This window comes from Nycticebus coucang, chromosome X (assembly GCF_027406575.1).
Source record: "Nycticebus coucang isolate mNycCou1 chromosome X, mNycCou1.pri, whole genome shotgun sequence".
Taxonomy (NCBI): Eukaryota; Metazoa; Chordata; class Mammalia; order Primates; family Lorisidae; genus Nycticebus; species Nycticebus coucang.
In genome coordinates, this window is record NC_069804.1 from 83,275,528 (window position 1) to 83,292,873 (window position 17,346).

The window sequence follows — 17,346 nt, forward strand, 5'->3', positions numbered from 1 at the left end:
ATCCTCCTCATGAAATTTTCTCCCAGGCCCATTACTTCAAGTGTTTTCCCTGCACTCTCTTCTAGTATTTTTATAGTTTCATGTCTCATGTTTAAATCTTATCGGGTGAGAATCAATTTTTGTTAATAGTGAAAGGTGGGGGTCCAGTTGCATTCTTCTACAAGTCGATAGCCAGTTTACCCAGCACCATTTGTAAAATGGGGATTCTTTCCCCCAATGAATGTTTTTGATAGACTTACCAAAGATCAAATGACAATAAGTAGCTGGGTTCATCTCTTGGTTCTCTATTCCGTTCCACACATATGCCTCTCTGTTTTTTTTTTTTTTATTAAATCATAACTGTATACATTGATATGATCATGGGGCATCATACACTCTCTTCATAGGACACATTTTTATCACAATGGTTAACATAGCCTTTCCGGCGTTATCTCAGTTACTGTGCCAAAACATTTACATTCTACATTTACCAAGTTTCGCAAATACCCCTGTAAGATGCACCACAGGTGTGATCCCACCGATCCCCCTCCCTCTACCCACCCCCCCTTCCCACTTCCCCCTATTGTTAGGTTGTAACTGGATTATAGCTTTCATGTGAGAGCCCCAAATTAGTTTCATAGTAGGGCTAAGTACATTGGGTACTTTTTCTTCCATTCTTGAGATACTTTACTTAGAAGAATATGTTCCAGCTCCATCCATGTAAACATGAAAGAGGTAAAGTCTCCATCTTTCTTTAAGGCTGCATATTATTCCGTGGTGTACATATACCACAATTTATTAATCCATTCGTGGATCGATGGGCACTTGGGCTTTTTCCATGACTTAGCAATTATGAATTGGGCTGCAATAAACATTCTGGTACAAATATCTTTGTTATGTTGTGATTTTTGGTCTTCTGGGTATATGCCCAGCAGAGGGATTACAGGATTGAATGGCAGATCTATTTTTAGATCTCTGAGTGTTCTCCATATATCTTTCCAAAAGGAATGTATTAATTTGCATTCCCACCAGCAGTGCAGAAGTGTTCCCTTTTCTCCGCATCCACGCCAACATCTCTGGTCTTGAGATTTTGTGATATAGGCTAGTCTCATTGGAGTTAGATGATATCTCAAAGTAGTTTTGATTTGCATTTCTCTGATGATTAAAGATGATGAGCATTTTTTCATATGTCTGAAGGCCGTGCACCTGTCTTCTTCAGAGAAGTTTCTCTTCAAATCCCTTGCCCAGCCTGCGATGGGATACCTTGTTTTTTTCTTGCTGATGCGTTTGAGTTCTCTGTGGATTCTGGTTACTAAACCTTTGTCAGAGATATACCCTGCAAATATCTTCTCCCATTCTGAGGGCTGTTTTCTTGCTTTTCTTACAGTGTTCTTAGCTGTGCAGAAGCTTTTTAGTTTGATCAAGTCCCAGTAGTGTATTTTTGAAGCTGCTTCAATTGCCCGGGGGGTTCTCCTCATGAAATACTCACCCAGACCAATTTCTTCAAGGGTTTTCCCTGCATTCTCCTCTAGTATTTTTATAGTTTCATGTCTTAAGTTTAAATCTTTAATCCAATGAGAGTCTATCTTAGTTAATGGTGAAAGGTGTGGGTCCAATTTCAGTCTTCTGCAGGTTGCCAGCCAGTTCACCCAGCACCATTTGTTAAATAGGGAATCTTTTCCCCACTGAATGTTTTTAATTGGCTTGTCAAAAATCAAATAGCGGTAAGTAGCTGGATTCATCTCTTGGTTCTCTATTCTGTTCCACACATATGCCTCTCTGTTTTTGTACCAGTACCAGACTGTTTTGATCACTATAGACTTATAGTATAGCCTTAAGTCTGGTAATGTGATACCTCCTGATTTATTTTGATTTGTGAGTAATGTCTTGGCTATTCGAGGTTTTTTCTGATTCCATATAAAAGCAACCACTGCTTTTTCAAGCTCTTTAAAGTATGACAATGTTGCTTTAATAGGGATTGCATTAACTCTGTAGATTGCTTTAGGAAGTAAGGAAATGTTAGCAATGTTGGTTCTTCCCAGCCATGAGCATGGTATGTTCTTCCATTTGTTAACATCTTCAGCTATTTCTTTTCTGAGTTTCATAATTATCTTTATAAAGATATTTCATGTCCTTTGTTAGGTAAATTCCAAGATATTTCATCTTCTTTGGCACTACTATAAAAGGAATAGAGTCCTTAACTGTATTTCCAGCTTGCCTATTGTTGGTATATATAAAAGCTACTGATTTATAAGTATTGATTTTGTGACCTGAGATGCTTCTGTATTCCTTGATCACTTCTAAGAGTTTTGTAGTTGAGTCCCTGGGATTTTCCAGATATAGAATCATACCATCTGCAGAGAGTGAGAGTTTTATCTCTTCTGAACCTGTTTGGATATCCTTGATTGCCTGATTCCAATGGCTAAGACTTCCTTTACTATGTTGAATAGCAGTGGAGACAGTGAATATCCTTTCCTAGTTTCTGATCTGTGTGGAAATGTTTTCAATTTTTTTCCATACAATATGATATTGGCTGTGGGTTTGCTGTAGATAGCTTCTATCAGTTTTAAAAGTGTCCCTTCGGAGGTGTAGCATGATGGCGGACAGGAAGAATGTTTAGCTCAGCTCTCCTGGAACAACAGGTGAGAGTGAGTGGGCTAGATCATTCCCAGCATGGAGTGTTAGTGTGGAGTGGCAGTTCTGGGTATGCAGCAAGGTGGTAGATTGCTGGACTTGGAGTGTAATCTGGAGCTGTGGAGACTGCCAGGAAAGGTTCTGCCCCATGGCTACAGCAGCTGTGGCCCGCAGTTGCAGCAACCAGCCCCACCACAAAGGATTGCAATTCCCAGTTCATGGGGAAACTAGGTATTCTGTGGAAATATGGGTGAATTGTAGACTCCCAAGCAGAATTAGGCGGCCAGAGTGGGGTGTCATCTGGTGCGGCACCACCACAGTTAGGCAGGGAGAGAAACTCAGACGGGAAAGATCCTGGATAGGAAGAGGCCATTGTTTAGGAATTTGGGAGATGGCAGTCACCACAGACACCTTTCCACATGGGCCAGGTGCAGCAATTTGAGTCTCACCCGAAGACAGTCATCCTATACTCGGAACTGGCTCAGGATATCTCACACTTATGGGAACTGTTTCAGGGAGAATTTGTGAAACCTGCCTGTGAAGATTTTTTGAAATAGGTGGAATTAGCAGTTCTGCAGGGTCTAGGCGCCAAGCGGGTAATCAGGCAAACACCAAGAACAATTTAAGCCGGGAGACAGTTATAAGCCTGGGAACTACTCACGATGCCACCTGGTGTCCAGAAAGTATATTGCAACATAAATATATCCCTACTAAAGTCGATCCCTGTGGCATGTATATAGTTATGTGTATGTGTATATATATATATATAATTTTGTTGCCTATCTTTCTCCCTTTCCTTGTTCTTTTGGTTTATTTTATCCTTTTTTCTTTCTTGTAGGAGTTATTGTTAAAAAAATTTTAATTATTATCATTTTTTTTAAACAGAGTCTCACTATATCGCCATTGGTAGAATGCTATGGTGTCACAGCTCGTGGCAACCTCTAGCTCTCCTAGGCTAAGCGGTTCTCTTGCCTCAGCCTCCCAAGTGGCTGGGCCTGCAGGCACCTGCCACAATACCCAGCTGTTTTCTTGTTATGGTTGTCGTTGTTTGGTGGGCCCTGCCAGGTTTGAGCCTGCCAGCTCTTGTGTTTGTGGCTGATAACCTGGCTGATGGGCTACAGGTGCTGAGCCCTCCCCTTCCTCTTATGGTTGCTGAGAGTGCTTGCATCAGGCTACTTGAGTTTTTTTGTATTTGTGCTTTTTGTTTTTGATTGTTTCTTTGTGTGTCTGTTTGTGTGTTTATGTCTCTGATTGTTTGTTTGTACATTTTGTTTCAATGTGCCTTGTGCTCCGCTAAAACCTCGGGTTGGCTATTTTGCCTAACTCCAATTTTTACATTCAACAAGGGCAAAAGAAGAGTGGGGGATGATAGATAACTGAAGCGAGCTTTCAAAAGAAACTCCCATCCACAGGGAGAGATAACAGTCAGAAAGAACCCAACAAAGCTGAAGGGTGGGAGCCAAGCTCAGAGAAGATATTGATAGTTGCACGTCTTCTGTGTTGAGGCAAGCTACAACTCCAAGGAAACAATTTTCAGGTACAGAACCCACCAGAAAGAGGGCACATGTCTGTCCCCTCCCCCAAGAGTTGCTTGCTTGCTTTTGTGAGATCTCTACTAGTGAGCAGTGAACTGAAGTCCTCTTCTCTCACCCCACAGGAGTGAGTTGCTGGAAGCTGGGAGTCCTTCTGCAGAGAATCCCTGCAGTAAGCCTGGGCATTCTATTGTCTGACATGAAGGTTGAGCAAATATTTTCCCTGCCAGCTCGGTGCCTGTGGCTCAAGCAGCTAAGGCGCCAGCCACATACACCTAAGCTGGCTGGTTCGAATCCAAACCGGGCCCAACAAACAACAATGACAGCTGTAACCAAAAAATAGCAGGTCATTGTGGCTGGCACTTGTAGTCCTAGCTACTTGGGAGGCAGAGGCAGCAGAATCACTTGAGCCCAGGAGTTGGAGGTTGCTGTGAGCTGTGACCCAGGGCCACAGCTTGAGGCTCTGTCTCAAAAAATAACACATTTTCCCTGCCACTTTGAACTCCCAGTCCACCCTTCCCCCTGGCCTGGTGGTCTAGAAGCCCAACCCCTGCAGAGACCAGAACGCTCACAGTTATTTGTTAAGACTGAGCATTGCATGGTCTGAAGTAGTGCACCTACACTGTAACTGTGAATCCAGTAACAGTGCAGAAAGGCACGAGGGGAAGGTGTCTGGCTTGGCTCTGAGAAAAAGCAGCTCAGCAGCGGGTGGATGCTTGGGTCTCCGTACAATGGGTGGAGACTCAGGAACTGCTGAGGCATAGGGACCCAAGTGGAAACACCTCCCACCTAGCAGCAGCATTACTAGAGCAATCCCACTGGAGTCAAATATTGGAGCGACACCTCCCCAGTTCTATAGACTGCTGGAGGGAGCAACATCTCGCATTGCAGGGATACCAGAGAAGCAGAGCAGCTGAGGCAGAGGCACAGTATCTGAGGGTGTAAAACATTTGCTGCTTTGTTAATCTCTGGTTTGGAATGAGCTCAGGTGGAACACTCCTCAGTTTCCATTGAGCACCCAAGGTAATCAGACTTCAACTCCCACAACTGTCTGGTGGGAGAGTGTGGTGACTTGGCTGATGAGGCATTGACTTCCCTCTGACTCTGGCAGGCCCTAATCCCTGGCACATTTGCTCATTGGAGGGAACTGGGCCACAGACCCATGGAGCTACCAGTACCTGGGTGTGATGGAGGAACAAGGTGGGGAAGGAGACACCAACTACGCTGGACTATTTTGGCGGACAGGACTTTCTGACTGCACAGAGCACCAGAGTGAGTTACACTTGAGCTGCCAGTGGAACCCCGCTGCCTAGATGCTAAAGACCTTTTGAACTCTCCCAGCTGATTTGTGTTTGTGTTGACCAGTACCCTTGGTTTGAAACTCTAGACCTAGGCCAAAAACCCAGTGACCCACCAAGGTTGTAACCTGGTTGTGTTGTTGTGGGAGTGTGGGATTCTCCTCTTCCACTTGCTGCCTGTGGAGGAGCAGGGTGTCTTAGTTGCTTATATATCTCCACAGCTGAGATTTCAGCCCAAAGCCACTGATTCACGTGGATTGGACAGAGACTAGCTGAATATAGGTCAGAGCCATCTAGCCCCACCACACCAAGGAGGTCCCCTGAGTTTCAGGCTGTGGTACTGAATGGGGCCTTTGTAAAGCTCTAAGAGAAAAGCCACAATCAGCAGTCTCAAATCTTTGGTAAAGGGCTGGTTTATTACAAATCCAGGAGCCCTCAAGTCTACCTTACCAGCTTCTCTAGCCATATGGTGAAAAATAATTGTGGGGCGGAATCAGTGGAAAAGCTCTAGCAACATAAATAATCAGAGTAGATCAACTCCCCAAATAATCAGAGTAGAATGACAAAGGAGACACAACAGAAGACCCCATTCATAAACAAATGCCTGAGATGTCAGAAATCAAATTCAGAATTTGGATTGCAAATAACATTAAGAGAATGGAGGTAGAGATGGAATTAGAAATTCAAGGAAAAATTCAAAAGTTCTCTCAAGAATTAAATGCATACAAAGACAAAATCACCAAAGATGTTGACACATTGAGGGAAGAACTTGCAGCCCTCAAAGATTTGAGAAATACAGTAGAATCACTCAGTAACATAATGGAGCAGGTAGAAGAAAGGATCTCTGACATTGAAGACAACACTTTTGAACACTCCCAAACACTCACAAAGAGTGGAGAGCAAAAACGGATCATTCCCTGAGAGAATTGTGGGACAACTCCAAAAGAGCAAACATTCACCTTATAGGAATCCCTGAAGAAGAGGATGGTCCAAAAGGCACAGATACTCTACTCCAAGAGATAATTGAGGACAACTTCCCAAGCGTGGCAACAGATACTGAAATTTAGATAGCAGAGAGTTTCAGAACCCCAGAACGACTCAACCCAAATAAAGCATCTTATAGACACATTGTAATTAACTTCACCAAAGTTAATATGAAAGAAAATACTGCAAGCAGCCAGACATCAGAAAACCATAATCTACAAGGGGAAGAATATTAGAATGACTGCAGATCTCTCTGCTGAAACTTTTCAAGCCAGAAGAGGATGGTCATCAACCTTCAATCTCCTAAAACAAAGAAATTTCAGCCCAGGATCCTATATCCAGCTAAACTGAGCTTCATTTATCACAGAGAAGTTAAATAATTTAATGACATAAACACGTTAAAGAAATTTGCCCTAACCAAACTACCTCTTCAGGATATTCTCAGACCCATCCTCCATAATGACCAGCACAATGCTTTACCACCAAAGTAAACTTACTCTGAAATTTCTGACCAAAACCTAATTTCCACAGTGGTGAAAAGATTTAAAATGTCCACTGGACTTTTGAAAAACTTGACACCAAAGATATTACCAGGCTTATCAATACTCTCAATTAATGTGAATGGCTTAAATTGTCCTCTTAAGAGGTACCAGTTGGCTAACTGGATGCAAAAACTCAGGCCAGATATCTGCTGCATACAAGAATCTCATCTTACCTTAAAAGATAATTATAGACTCAGGATGACAGGATGGACATCTGTAATCCAGGCAAACAGAAATCAGAAAAAGGGAGGGGTGACAATTTATTTGCAGATACATTAGGCTTTAAACCAACAACAGTAAGGAAAGACAAGGATGGTCACTTCATATTTGTTAAGGCAAACACTCAACATGATGAGATGTCAATTATTAACATTTATGCACCCAACCAGAATGTTCCTCAATTTATTTATAAGGCAGATGCTAACACACATGAGCATTTTAATATCTTCCAGCACCATAATAGTTGGAGATTTTAACACCCCTTTGGCAGTGTTGGATAGATCTTCCAAAAAGAAACTAAGCAGGGCGGCGCCTGTGGCTCAAGGAGTAGGGCGCTGGTCCCATATGCCGGAGGTAGTAGGTTCAAACCTAGCCCTGGCCAAAAACCACAAAAAAAAAAAAAAAAAAGAAAAACAGAAACTAAGCAAAGAAATTTTGGACTTAAATTTCACCATACAACAATTGAATTTAACAGACATCTACAGAACATTTGATCCTAACAACACTGAGTACACATTCTTCTAATCAGCCCATGGAACATCCTCCAAAACTGGTCACACCTTAGGTTACAACTCTAACGTCAACAAATTCAAAAGTATAGAAATTATTCCTTGTATTTTCTCAGATCATCATGCAATAAAAGTTGAACTCACCAATAATAGATATCTGCATACTCATACAAAGATATGTAAACTAAATAAGCTTATGCTGAATGATAGTTGTGTCATAGATGAGATTAAGAAGGAAATTGCCAAATTTTTGGAGCAAAACAATGAAGACACGAATTATCAGAACTTGTAGGGTACTGCAAAAGCAGTCCTAAGAGGGAAATTTATAGCATTGCAAGCCTTCTTTAAGGGAACGAAAAGAGAGGAAGTCAAAAACTTAATGGGACATCTCAAGCAACTGGAAATGGACATTCTTAGACCTATCCTCCATAAAGACCAGCATAATTCTCCACCACAAAAGTAAACCCACCCAAAAATTTTTTGATCCAATTCCAACTTCCACAATTGCAAAAGGATTAAAAATGTCCACCAGTCTCTCGAAAGGCTTATTAATACTCTCAATTAATGTGAATGGTTTAAATTGCCTTCTAAAGAGACACAGGTTGGCGGACTGGATACAAAAACTCAAGCCAGATATCTGCTGCATTCAAGAATCGCATCTTACATTAAAAGACAGATGTAGACTCAAGGTGAAGGGATGGTCATCTATATTCCAGGCGAATGGAAATCAGAAAAAAGCATGCGTTGCAATCCTGTTCACAGACACAATAGGCTTTAAACCAACCGAAATAATTAAGGATAAGGATGGACACTTCATATTTGTTAAAGGTAATACTCAATATGATGAGATCTCAATTATTAATATTTATGCACCCAACCACAATGCACCTCAATTTATAAGAGAAACTCTAACAGACATGAGAAACTCGATTTCCTCCACTTCCATAGTAGTTGGAGATTTTAACACCCCTTTAGCAGTGCTGGATAGATCCTCCAAAAAGAAGCTAAGCAAAGAAATTTTAGATTTAAACTCAACCATTCAACATCTGGACTTAACACACATCTACAGAACATTTCATCCCCAAAAAACTGAATACACATTCTTCTCATCAGCCCATGGAACATACTCCAAAATCGACCACATCCTAGGCCACAAATCTAACCTCAGCAAATTTTAAAAAATAGAAATTATTCCTTGCATCTTCTCAGACCATCATGGAATAAAAGTTGAACTAAATAACAACAGGAACCTGAATACCCATACGAAAAAAATGGAAGCTAAACAAGCTTATGCTGAAGGATACATGGGTTATTGACGAGATTAAGAAGGAAATCACCATATTTTTGGAACAAAACAACAATCAAGACACAAATTACCAGAACCACTGGGATAATGAAAAGGCAGTCCTAAGAGGGAAATTTATAACACTGCAAGCCTTCCTCAAGAAAACAGAAAGAGAGGAAGTCAATAACTTAATGGAACATCTCAAGCAACTGGAGAAAGAAGAACACTTCAACCACAAACTCAGGAGAAGAAAAGAAATAATCAAAATCAGAGCAGAATTAAATGAAATTGAAAACAAAAGAATTATACAACAGATCAATAAATCCAAAAGCTGGTTTTTTGCAAAGATCAATAAAATAGATAAACCTTTGGCCAACCTAACCAGGAAAAAAAGAATAAAATCTATAATTTTATCAATCAGAAATGGTAATGATGAAATAAAACAGACCCTTCAGAAATACAAAAAATCCTTAACGAATACTACAAGAAATGCTGCTCTTACAAATATGAAAATCTGAAACAAATCGACCAATACCTGAAAGCACGCCACCTACCAAGACTTAGCCAGAACGAAGTGGAAATGTTGAACAGGCCTATATCAAGTTCTGAAATAGCATCAGCTATACAAAATCTCCCTAAAAAGAAAAGCCCAGGACCAGATGGCTTTACATCAGAATTCTACCAAACATTTAAAGAACTAGTACCTGAACTACTAAACCTCTTCCAAAATATAGAAAAAGAAGAAATATTACTCACCACATTCTATGAAGCAAACATCACCTTCATACCCAAACCAGGGAAAGACCCAACAAGAAAAGAAAATTATAGGCCAATATCACTAATGAATATAGATGCTAAAATACTCAATAAGATCCTAACAAACAGAATCCAACAACACATCCAAAAAATTATACACCATGACCAAGTCGGATTTATCCCAGGGTCTCAAGGCTGGTTCAATATACGTAAATCTATAAATGTAATAGAACACATAACAAACTTAAAAATAAAGACCATATGATTCTTTCAATTGATGCAGAAAAAGCTTTTGATAATATCCAGCATCCCTTCATGATCAGAGCACTAAAGAAAATTGGTATAGAAGGGACATTTCTTAAACTAATAGAGGCCATCTACAGCAAACCCACAGACAATATCGTATTCAATGGAGTTAAATTGAAATCATTTCCACTAAGATCAGGAACCCGGCAAGGTTGCCCATTGTCTCCATTGCTCTTTAACATTGTAATGGAACTTTTAGCCATTGCAATTAGGGAAGAAAAGGCGATCAAGGGTATCCACATAGGGTCAGAAGAGATCAAACTTTCACTCTTCACAGATGATATGATCATATATCTGGAAAACACTAGGGATTCTACTACAAAACTTTTAGAAGTGATCAAGGAATATAGCAATGTCTCAGGCTACAAAATCAACACCCATAAATCTGTAGCCTTTATATATACCAACATTAACCAAGCCAAAAAAACAGTCAAGGACTCTATTCCTTTCACAGTAGTGCCAAAGAAGATGAAATATTTGGGAGTATACCTAACAAACAACGTGAAAGATCTCTACAAAGAGAACTATGAAACTCTAAGAAAAGAAATAGCCAAAGATGTTAACAGATGGAAAAACATACCATGCTCATGGCTGGGAAGAATCAACATTGTTAAAATGTCTATACTGCCCAAAGCAATATATAATTTTAATGCAATTCCTATTAAAGCTCCATTGTCATACTTTAAAGATCTTGAAAAAATAATACTTCGTTTTATATGGAATCAGAAAAAACCTCAAATAGCCAAAACATTACTGAGCAATAAAAACAAAGCAGGAGGAATCACGCTACCAGACCTGAGACTGTACTATAAATCCATAGTGATCAAAACAGCATGGTACTGGCACAGAAACAGAGAAGTAGATGTCTGGAACAGAATAGAGAACCAAGAGATGAATCCAGCTACTTACCGTTATTTGATCTTTAACAAGCCAATTAAAAACATTCAGTGGGGAAAAGATTCCCTATTTAACAAATGGTGCTGGGTAAACTGGCTGGCAACCTGTATAAGATTGAAACTGGACCCACACCTTTCACCATTAACTAAGATAGACTCTCACTGGATAAAAGATTTAAACTTAAGACATGAAACTATAAAAATACTTGAAGAACGTGCCAGGAAAACTCTTGAAGGAATCGGCCTGGGTGAATATTTCATGAGGAGGACTCCCCAGGCAATTGAAGCAGTATCAAAAATACACTACTGGGACCTGATCAAACTAAAAAGCTTCTTCGCAGCCAAGAACATAGTGAGTAAAGCAAGCAGACAGAATGGGAGAAAATATTTGCAGGTTATACTTCCGATAAAGGTCTAATAACCAGAATCTACAGAGAACTCAAATTTATTAGCAAGAAAAGAACACGTGACCCCATTTCAGGGTGGGCAAGGGACTTAAAGAGAAACTTCCCTAAAGAAGACCGACACAAAATCTACAAACACATGAATAAAAGCTCATCATCCTTAATCATCAGAGCAATGCAAATCAAAACTACCCTGAGATATCACCTAACCCCAGTAAGAGTAGCCCACATAACAAAATCCCAAAACCAGAAATGTTGGCGTGGATGTGGAGGAAAGGGCACACTTCTACACTGCTGGTGGGAATGCCCACTAATCCCTTCCTTCTGGAAGGATGTTTGGAGAATACTTAGAGACCTAAAAATAGACCTGCCATTCGATCCTGTAATTCCTTTACTAGGTTTATACCCAGAAGACCAAAAGTCACAATATAACAAAGACATCTGTACCAGAATGTTTATTGCAGCCCAATTCATAATTGCTGAGTCATGGTAGAAGCCCAAGTGCCCATTGACTTATGAATGGATTAATAAATTGTGGAATATCTACACCATGGAATATTATGCAGCCTTTAAAAAGATGTAGATTGACCTCTTTTACATTTATATGGATGGAGCTAGAACATATCCTACTTAGTAAAGTATCTCAAGAATGAAAGAAAAAATATCCAGTGTACTCAATACTATTATGATTCCAATTTACAATCACTCACACTTTCATATGAAGAATAGATCACAACTATGACCCAGAATGAAGGTGGAAGGAGGGGTAGTGGGAGGGGAGGGGAAAATAAGTTTGAGGAAGGGTGAATGTTGGGATCACATCTATAGTGCATAATGCAAGGGTACATGTCAGATCTATTAATTATAGAGTGTAAATGTCTTCACACAATAAGTAAACATAATGAGGGTTATATTAACCAGTGTGATGTAAGCATTCCTAATTCTATATGAAATCAGCACATTGTACCCCATAAATGCATTAATGTATACATGAAAAAATAAATGAAAATAAATAAAATATGTCCCTTCTATGTGTATTATCTTAAGTGTTTTGCTCATGAAAGAATGTTGGATATTATCAAAACCTTTTTCTGCATCAATTGAGAGAACCATGTGGTCTTTGTTTAGAACATGAAAATCTAAAGGAAATGGACCAATACCTGGAAGCACGCGACCTTCCTAGACTCAACTAAAAAGAATTAGAAATCTTGAATATACCTATATCAATCAGTGAAATAGCATCAAGTATACGAAATCTCCCAAAAAAGAAATGTCTGGGACCAAATGGCTTCACATCCAAATTCTATCAAACCTTTACAGAGGAACAAGTACCTATATTATACAAATTTTCCAAAGCATAGAAACAGAAGGACTATTTACCAACACATTTTAGGAAGCAAATATCACACTGATCTCCAAACCAATAAATGATCCAATAAAGAAAGAAAATTATAGACCAATATCATTAATGATATCGATGCAAAAATATTCAATAAGGTCTTAGCAAACAGAATCCAACAACACATCAAAAAAATTATACGGCACGAGCAAGTTAGTTTTATCCCAGGGTCTCAAGGTTTGTTCAACATTTGTAAATAAATATACATAAAGCCATAAAGCCATAAATCAGTTTCATAGTAGGAATGAGTACGTTGGATACTTTTTCTTCCATTCTTTTTTTTTATTAATATTAAATCATAGCTGTGTACATTAATGCAATCAGGGGGCACCGTACGTGGGTTTTATAGATAGTTTGACACGTTTTCATCACACTGGTTAATATAGCCTTCCTGGCATTTTCTTAGTTATTGTGTTAAGGCAATTATATTCTACATTTAATAAGTTTCACATGTACCATTCTAAGATGCACCGCAGGTGTAATCCCACCTATAACCCTCCCTCTGTCCATCCTCTCCCCTCCCACCCCTCCCTCTCCCCATTCCCCATATTCTTAGGTTATAACTCGGTTATAGCTTTCATATGAAACCCATAAATTAGTTTCATAGTGGGGCTGAGTACATTGGATACTTTTTCTTCCATTCTTGAGATACTTTACTAAGAACAATAAGTTCCAGCTCTATCCATGTAAACATGAAAGAGGTAAAGTCTCCATCTTTCTTTAAGGCTGCATAATATTCCATGGTGTACATATACCACAATTTATTAATCCATTCATGGATCGATGGGCACTTGGGTTTTTCCCATGACTTACCTTTGAATTGGGCTGCAATAAATATTCTGGTACAAATATCTTTGTTATACTGTGATTTTTGGTCTTCTGGGTATATGCCTAGTAGAGGAATTATAGGATTGAATGGCAGATCTATTTTTAGATCTCTAAGTGTTCTCTAAACATCTTTCCAAAAGGAATGTATTAACTTGCATTCCCACCAGCAGTATAGAAGTGTTCCCTTTTCTCCAGATCCACGCCAACATCTCTGGTCTTGGGATTTTGTGATATGGGCTAATCTTACTGGAGTTAGATGATACCTCAAAGTAGTTTTGATTTGCATTTCTCTGATGATTAAAGATGATGAGCATTTTTTCATATGTCTGCAGGCCATGCACCTGTCTTCTTCAGAGAAGTTTCTCTTCAAGTCCCTTGCCCAGACTTCAATGAGATCACTTGTTTTTTTCTTGCTTATACGTTTGAGTTCTCTGTGGATTCTGGTTAGTAAACCTTTGTCGGAAACAGGGTGTGGCTTCAGAATATCTGGGAGTGAGCCCTATTATTTCCAAAAGACGGCTGCTGTTCTGCGCCTCGGGGCACTGCCACTCCGGTATGGTTCCCTCTCAGCCGACCGTCCTCTCCTCACTCCCATGCCCCAGAGTCAGCACTGACCAGCTGCAGTTTAGGCCCTGTCCACACCCCTCGAGAAATCACCCAAGAATCTGGACTGCTGGGGGACAGGCCTCCAGACCTCAGAATGAGAGTGGAGGGGAGTGCTGGGAGCTCAGATTTGGAGGTACAGAATATATATAGTTTTATACAGTTTTATGCCTGGCAGGAGAATGCTGTGGCACCCTAATAGGGGAGGTAGGTCCAGTTTTTAGAGGGTCTCTCCCATGGAGTGTAATGGGAGGAACTTAGAACTCTGCTCGTTTGTTTGTGGGGCACTCTGAGCCATTCTCATGGGGGATGGGACTCCCATCCACTTGGTAATGGATTTTATACCTTTTGTTTGTATCCTTGGGGTTGCAGCTCTCCTCAAAGGGGTTGATGTACGTTCTTCAACCTTCTCTCCTGCTGCAGCTCAAATCCACGAGGTTACTTGCTAAATTTCTGTCTCTTAACTCTCCTTCTAGATGGGAGCCTCTGTGGAAAGCTGGCCTCAGTCAGCCTTCTTGTCTCTGCCCCCCAAAATCAAATAATGTACTGACAAACACATGTTGAAGAAATTTCCCATAAATAAACCAGATCTCTAGGATATTCTCAGACCCATCCTCCACAATGAACAGCACAATGCTCTAACACCAAAGCAAACTCACTCAGAAATTATTGAACAAAATCAAACTTCCACAGTGGGGAAAGAATTAAAAATATCCACTAGACATTTGAAAAACATGACACCCTAAACACCAACATGTTTATAAATTCTTTCACTTAATGTGAATAGTTTAAATTGTCCTCTAAAGAGGCACAGGTTGGCCAACAGGATATATAAACTCAAACCAGTATCTTCTTTTTTTTTTTTTTTATTGTTGGGGATTCATTGAAGGTACAATAAGCCAGGTTACACTGATTGCAATTGTTAGGTAAAGTCCCTCTTGCAATCATGTCTTGCCCCGATAAAAAGTAACACACACCAAGGCCCCACCAACCTCCCTCCGTCCCACTTACTGCTTCCCCCCCCATAACCATAATTGTCATTAATTGTCCTCATATCAAAATTGAGTACATAGGATTCATGCTTCTCAATTCTTGTGATGCTTTACTAAGAATAATGTCTTCCATGTCCATCCAGGTTAATACGAAGGATGTAAAGTCTCCATTTTTTTTAATGGCAGAATAGTATTCCATGGTATACATATACCACAGCTTGTTAATCCATTCCTGGGGTGGTGGGCATTTAGGCTGGTTCCACATTTTGGCGATTGTAAATTGAGCGGCAATAAACAGTCTAGTACAAGTGTCCTTATGATAAAAGGATTTCTTTCCTTCTGGGTAGATGCCCAGTAATGGGATTGCAGGATCAAATGGGAGGTCTAGCTTGAGTGCTTTGAGGTTTCTCCATACTTCCTTCCAGAAAGGTTATACTAGTTTGCAGTCCCACCAGCAGTGTAAAAGTGTTCCCTTCTCTCCACATCCACGCCAGCATCTGCAGTTTTGAGATTTTGTGATGTGGGCCATTCTCACTGGGGTTAGATGATATCTCAGGGTTGTTTTGATTTGCATTTCTCTAATATATAGAGATGATGAACATTTTTTCATGTGTTTGTTACCATTCGTCTGTCGTCTTTAGAGAAAGTTCTATTCATGCCCTTGCCCATTGATAAGGGATTGTTGGCTTTCTTCATGTGGATTAATTTGAGTTCTCTATAGATCCTAGTTATCAAGCTTTTGTCTGATTCAAAATATGCAAATATCCTTTCCCATTGTGTAGGTTGTCTCTTTGCTTTGGTTATTGTCTCCTTAGCTGTACAGAAGCTTTTGAGTTTAATGAAGTACCATTTGTTTATTTTTGTTGTGGTTGCAATTGCCGTGACAGTCTTCTTCATGAAGTCTTTCCCCAGGCCAATATCTTCCAGTGTTTTTCCTATGCTTTCTTGGACGATTTTTATTGTTTCATGCCTTAAATTTAAGTCCTTTATCCATCTTGAATCAATTTTTGTGAGTGGGGAAAGGTGTGGGTCCAGTTTCAGTCTTTTACATGTAGACATCCAGTTCTCCCAACACCATTTATTGAATAGTGAGTCTTTTCCCCAAGGTATGTTCTTGTTTGGTTTATCAAAGTTTAGATGGTTGTAAAATGTTAGTTTCATTTCTTGGTTTTCAATTCGATTCCAAGTGTCTATGTCTCTGTTTTTGTGCCAGTACCATGCTGTCTTGAGCACTATCGCTTTGTAGTACAGACTAAAATCTGGTATACTGATGCCCCCAGCTTTATTTTTGTTACAGAGAACTGCCTTAGCTATACGGGGTTTTTTCCGGTTCCATACAAAATGCAGAATCATTTTTTCCAAACCTTGAAAGTACGATGTTGGTATTTTGATAGGAATGGCATTGAATAGGTAGATTGCTTTGGGAAATATAGACATTTTAACAATGTTGACTCTTCCCATCCATGAGCATGGTATGTTCTTCCATTTGTTAATATCCTCTGCTATTTCCTTTCTGAGGATTTCATAGTTTTCTTTACAGAGGTCCTTCACCTCCTTCGTTAGGTATATTCCTAGGTATTTCATTTTCTTTGAAACTATGGTGAAGGGAGTTGTGTCCTTAATTAGCTTCTCATCTTGACTGTTATTGGTGTACACAAAGGCTACTGACTTGTGGACATTGATCTTATATCCTGAAACATTACTGTATTTTTTGATGACTTCTAGGAGTCTTGTGGTTGAGTCTTTAGGGTTCTCTAAGTATAAGATCATGTCGTCAGCAAAGAGGGAGAGTTTGACATCCTCTGCTCCCATTTGGATTCCCTTTATTTCCTTGTCTTGCCTCATTGTATTGGCTAGAACTTCCAGCACTACGTTGAATACTAAAGGTGACAGAGGACAACCTTGTCTGGTTCCAGTTCTAAGAGGAAAAGCTTTCAGTTTTAGTCCACTCAGTAAAATATTGGCTGTGGGTTTGTCATAGATAGCTTCAATCAGTTTTAGAAATGTGCCACCTATGCCTATACTCTTTAGTGTTCTAATTAGAAAAGGATGCTGGATTTTATCAAATGCTTTTTCTGCATCTATTGAGAGGATCATGTGATCTTTATTTTTGCCTCTGTTAATATGGTGGATAACGTTTATAGACTCGCGTATGTTAAACCAGCCTTGCATCCCTGGGA

The 17,346-nt window shown here is 39.8% G+C and overlaps 1 protein-coding gene across 3 annotated transcripts in view; it reads left to right on the forward strand.

Moving 5' to 3' along the window:
• CHIC1 (cysteine rich hydrophobic domain 1) overlaps positions 1 to 17,346 on the forward strand; it is a 295,264-nt gene that overhangs the window by 223,920 nt on the left and 53,998 nt on the right. Inside the window, exon 4 of one of the 3 annotated variants that reach the window (XM_053580501.1) lies at positions 4,026 to 4,101. The exons of the other annotated variants lie outside the window; for them this stretch is intronic. Within the exon in view, the coding sequence (XP_053436476.1) occupies positions 4,026 to 4,094 (69 nt within the window). The 3' untranslated portion in view covers positions 4,095 to 4,101. Of the gene's footprint in view, positions 1 to 4,025; positions 4,102 to 17,346 lie in introns of those variants that run through there. 3 annotated transcript variants of the gene reach the window in all.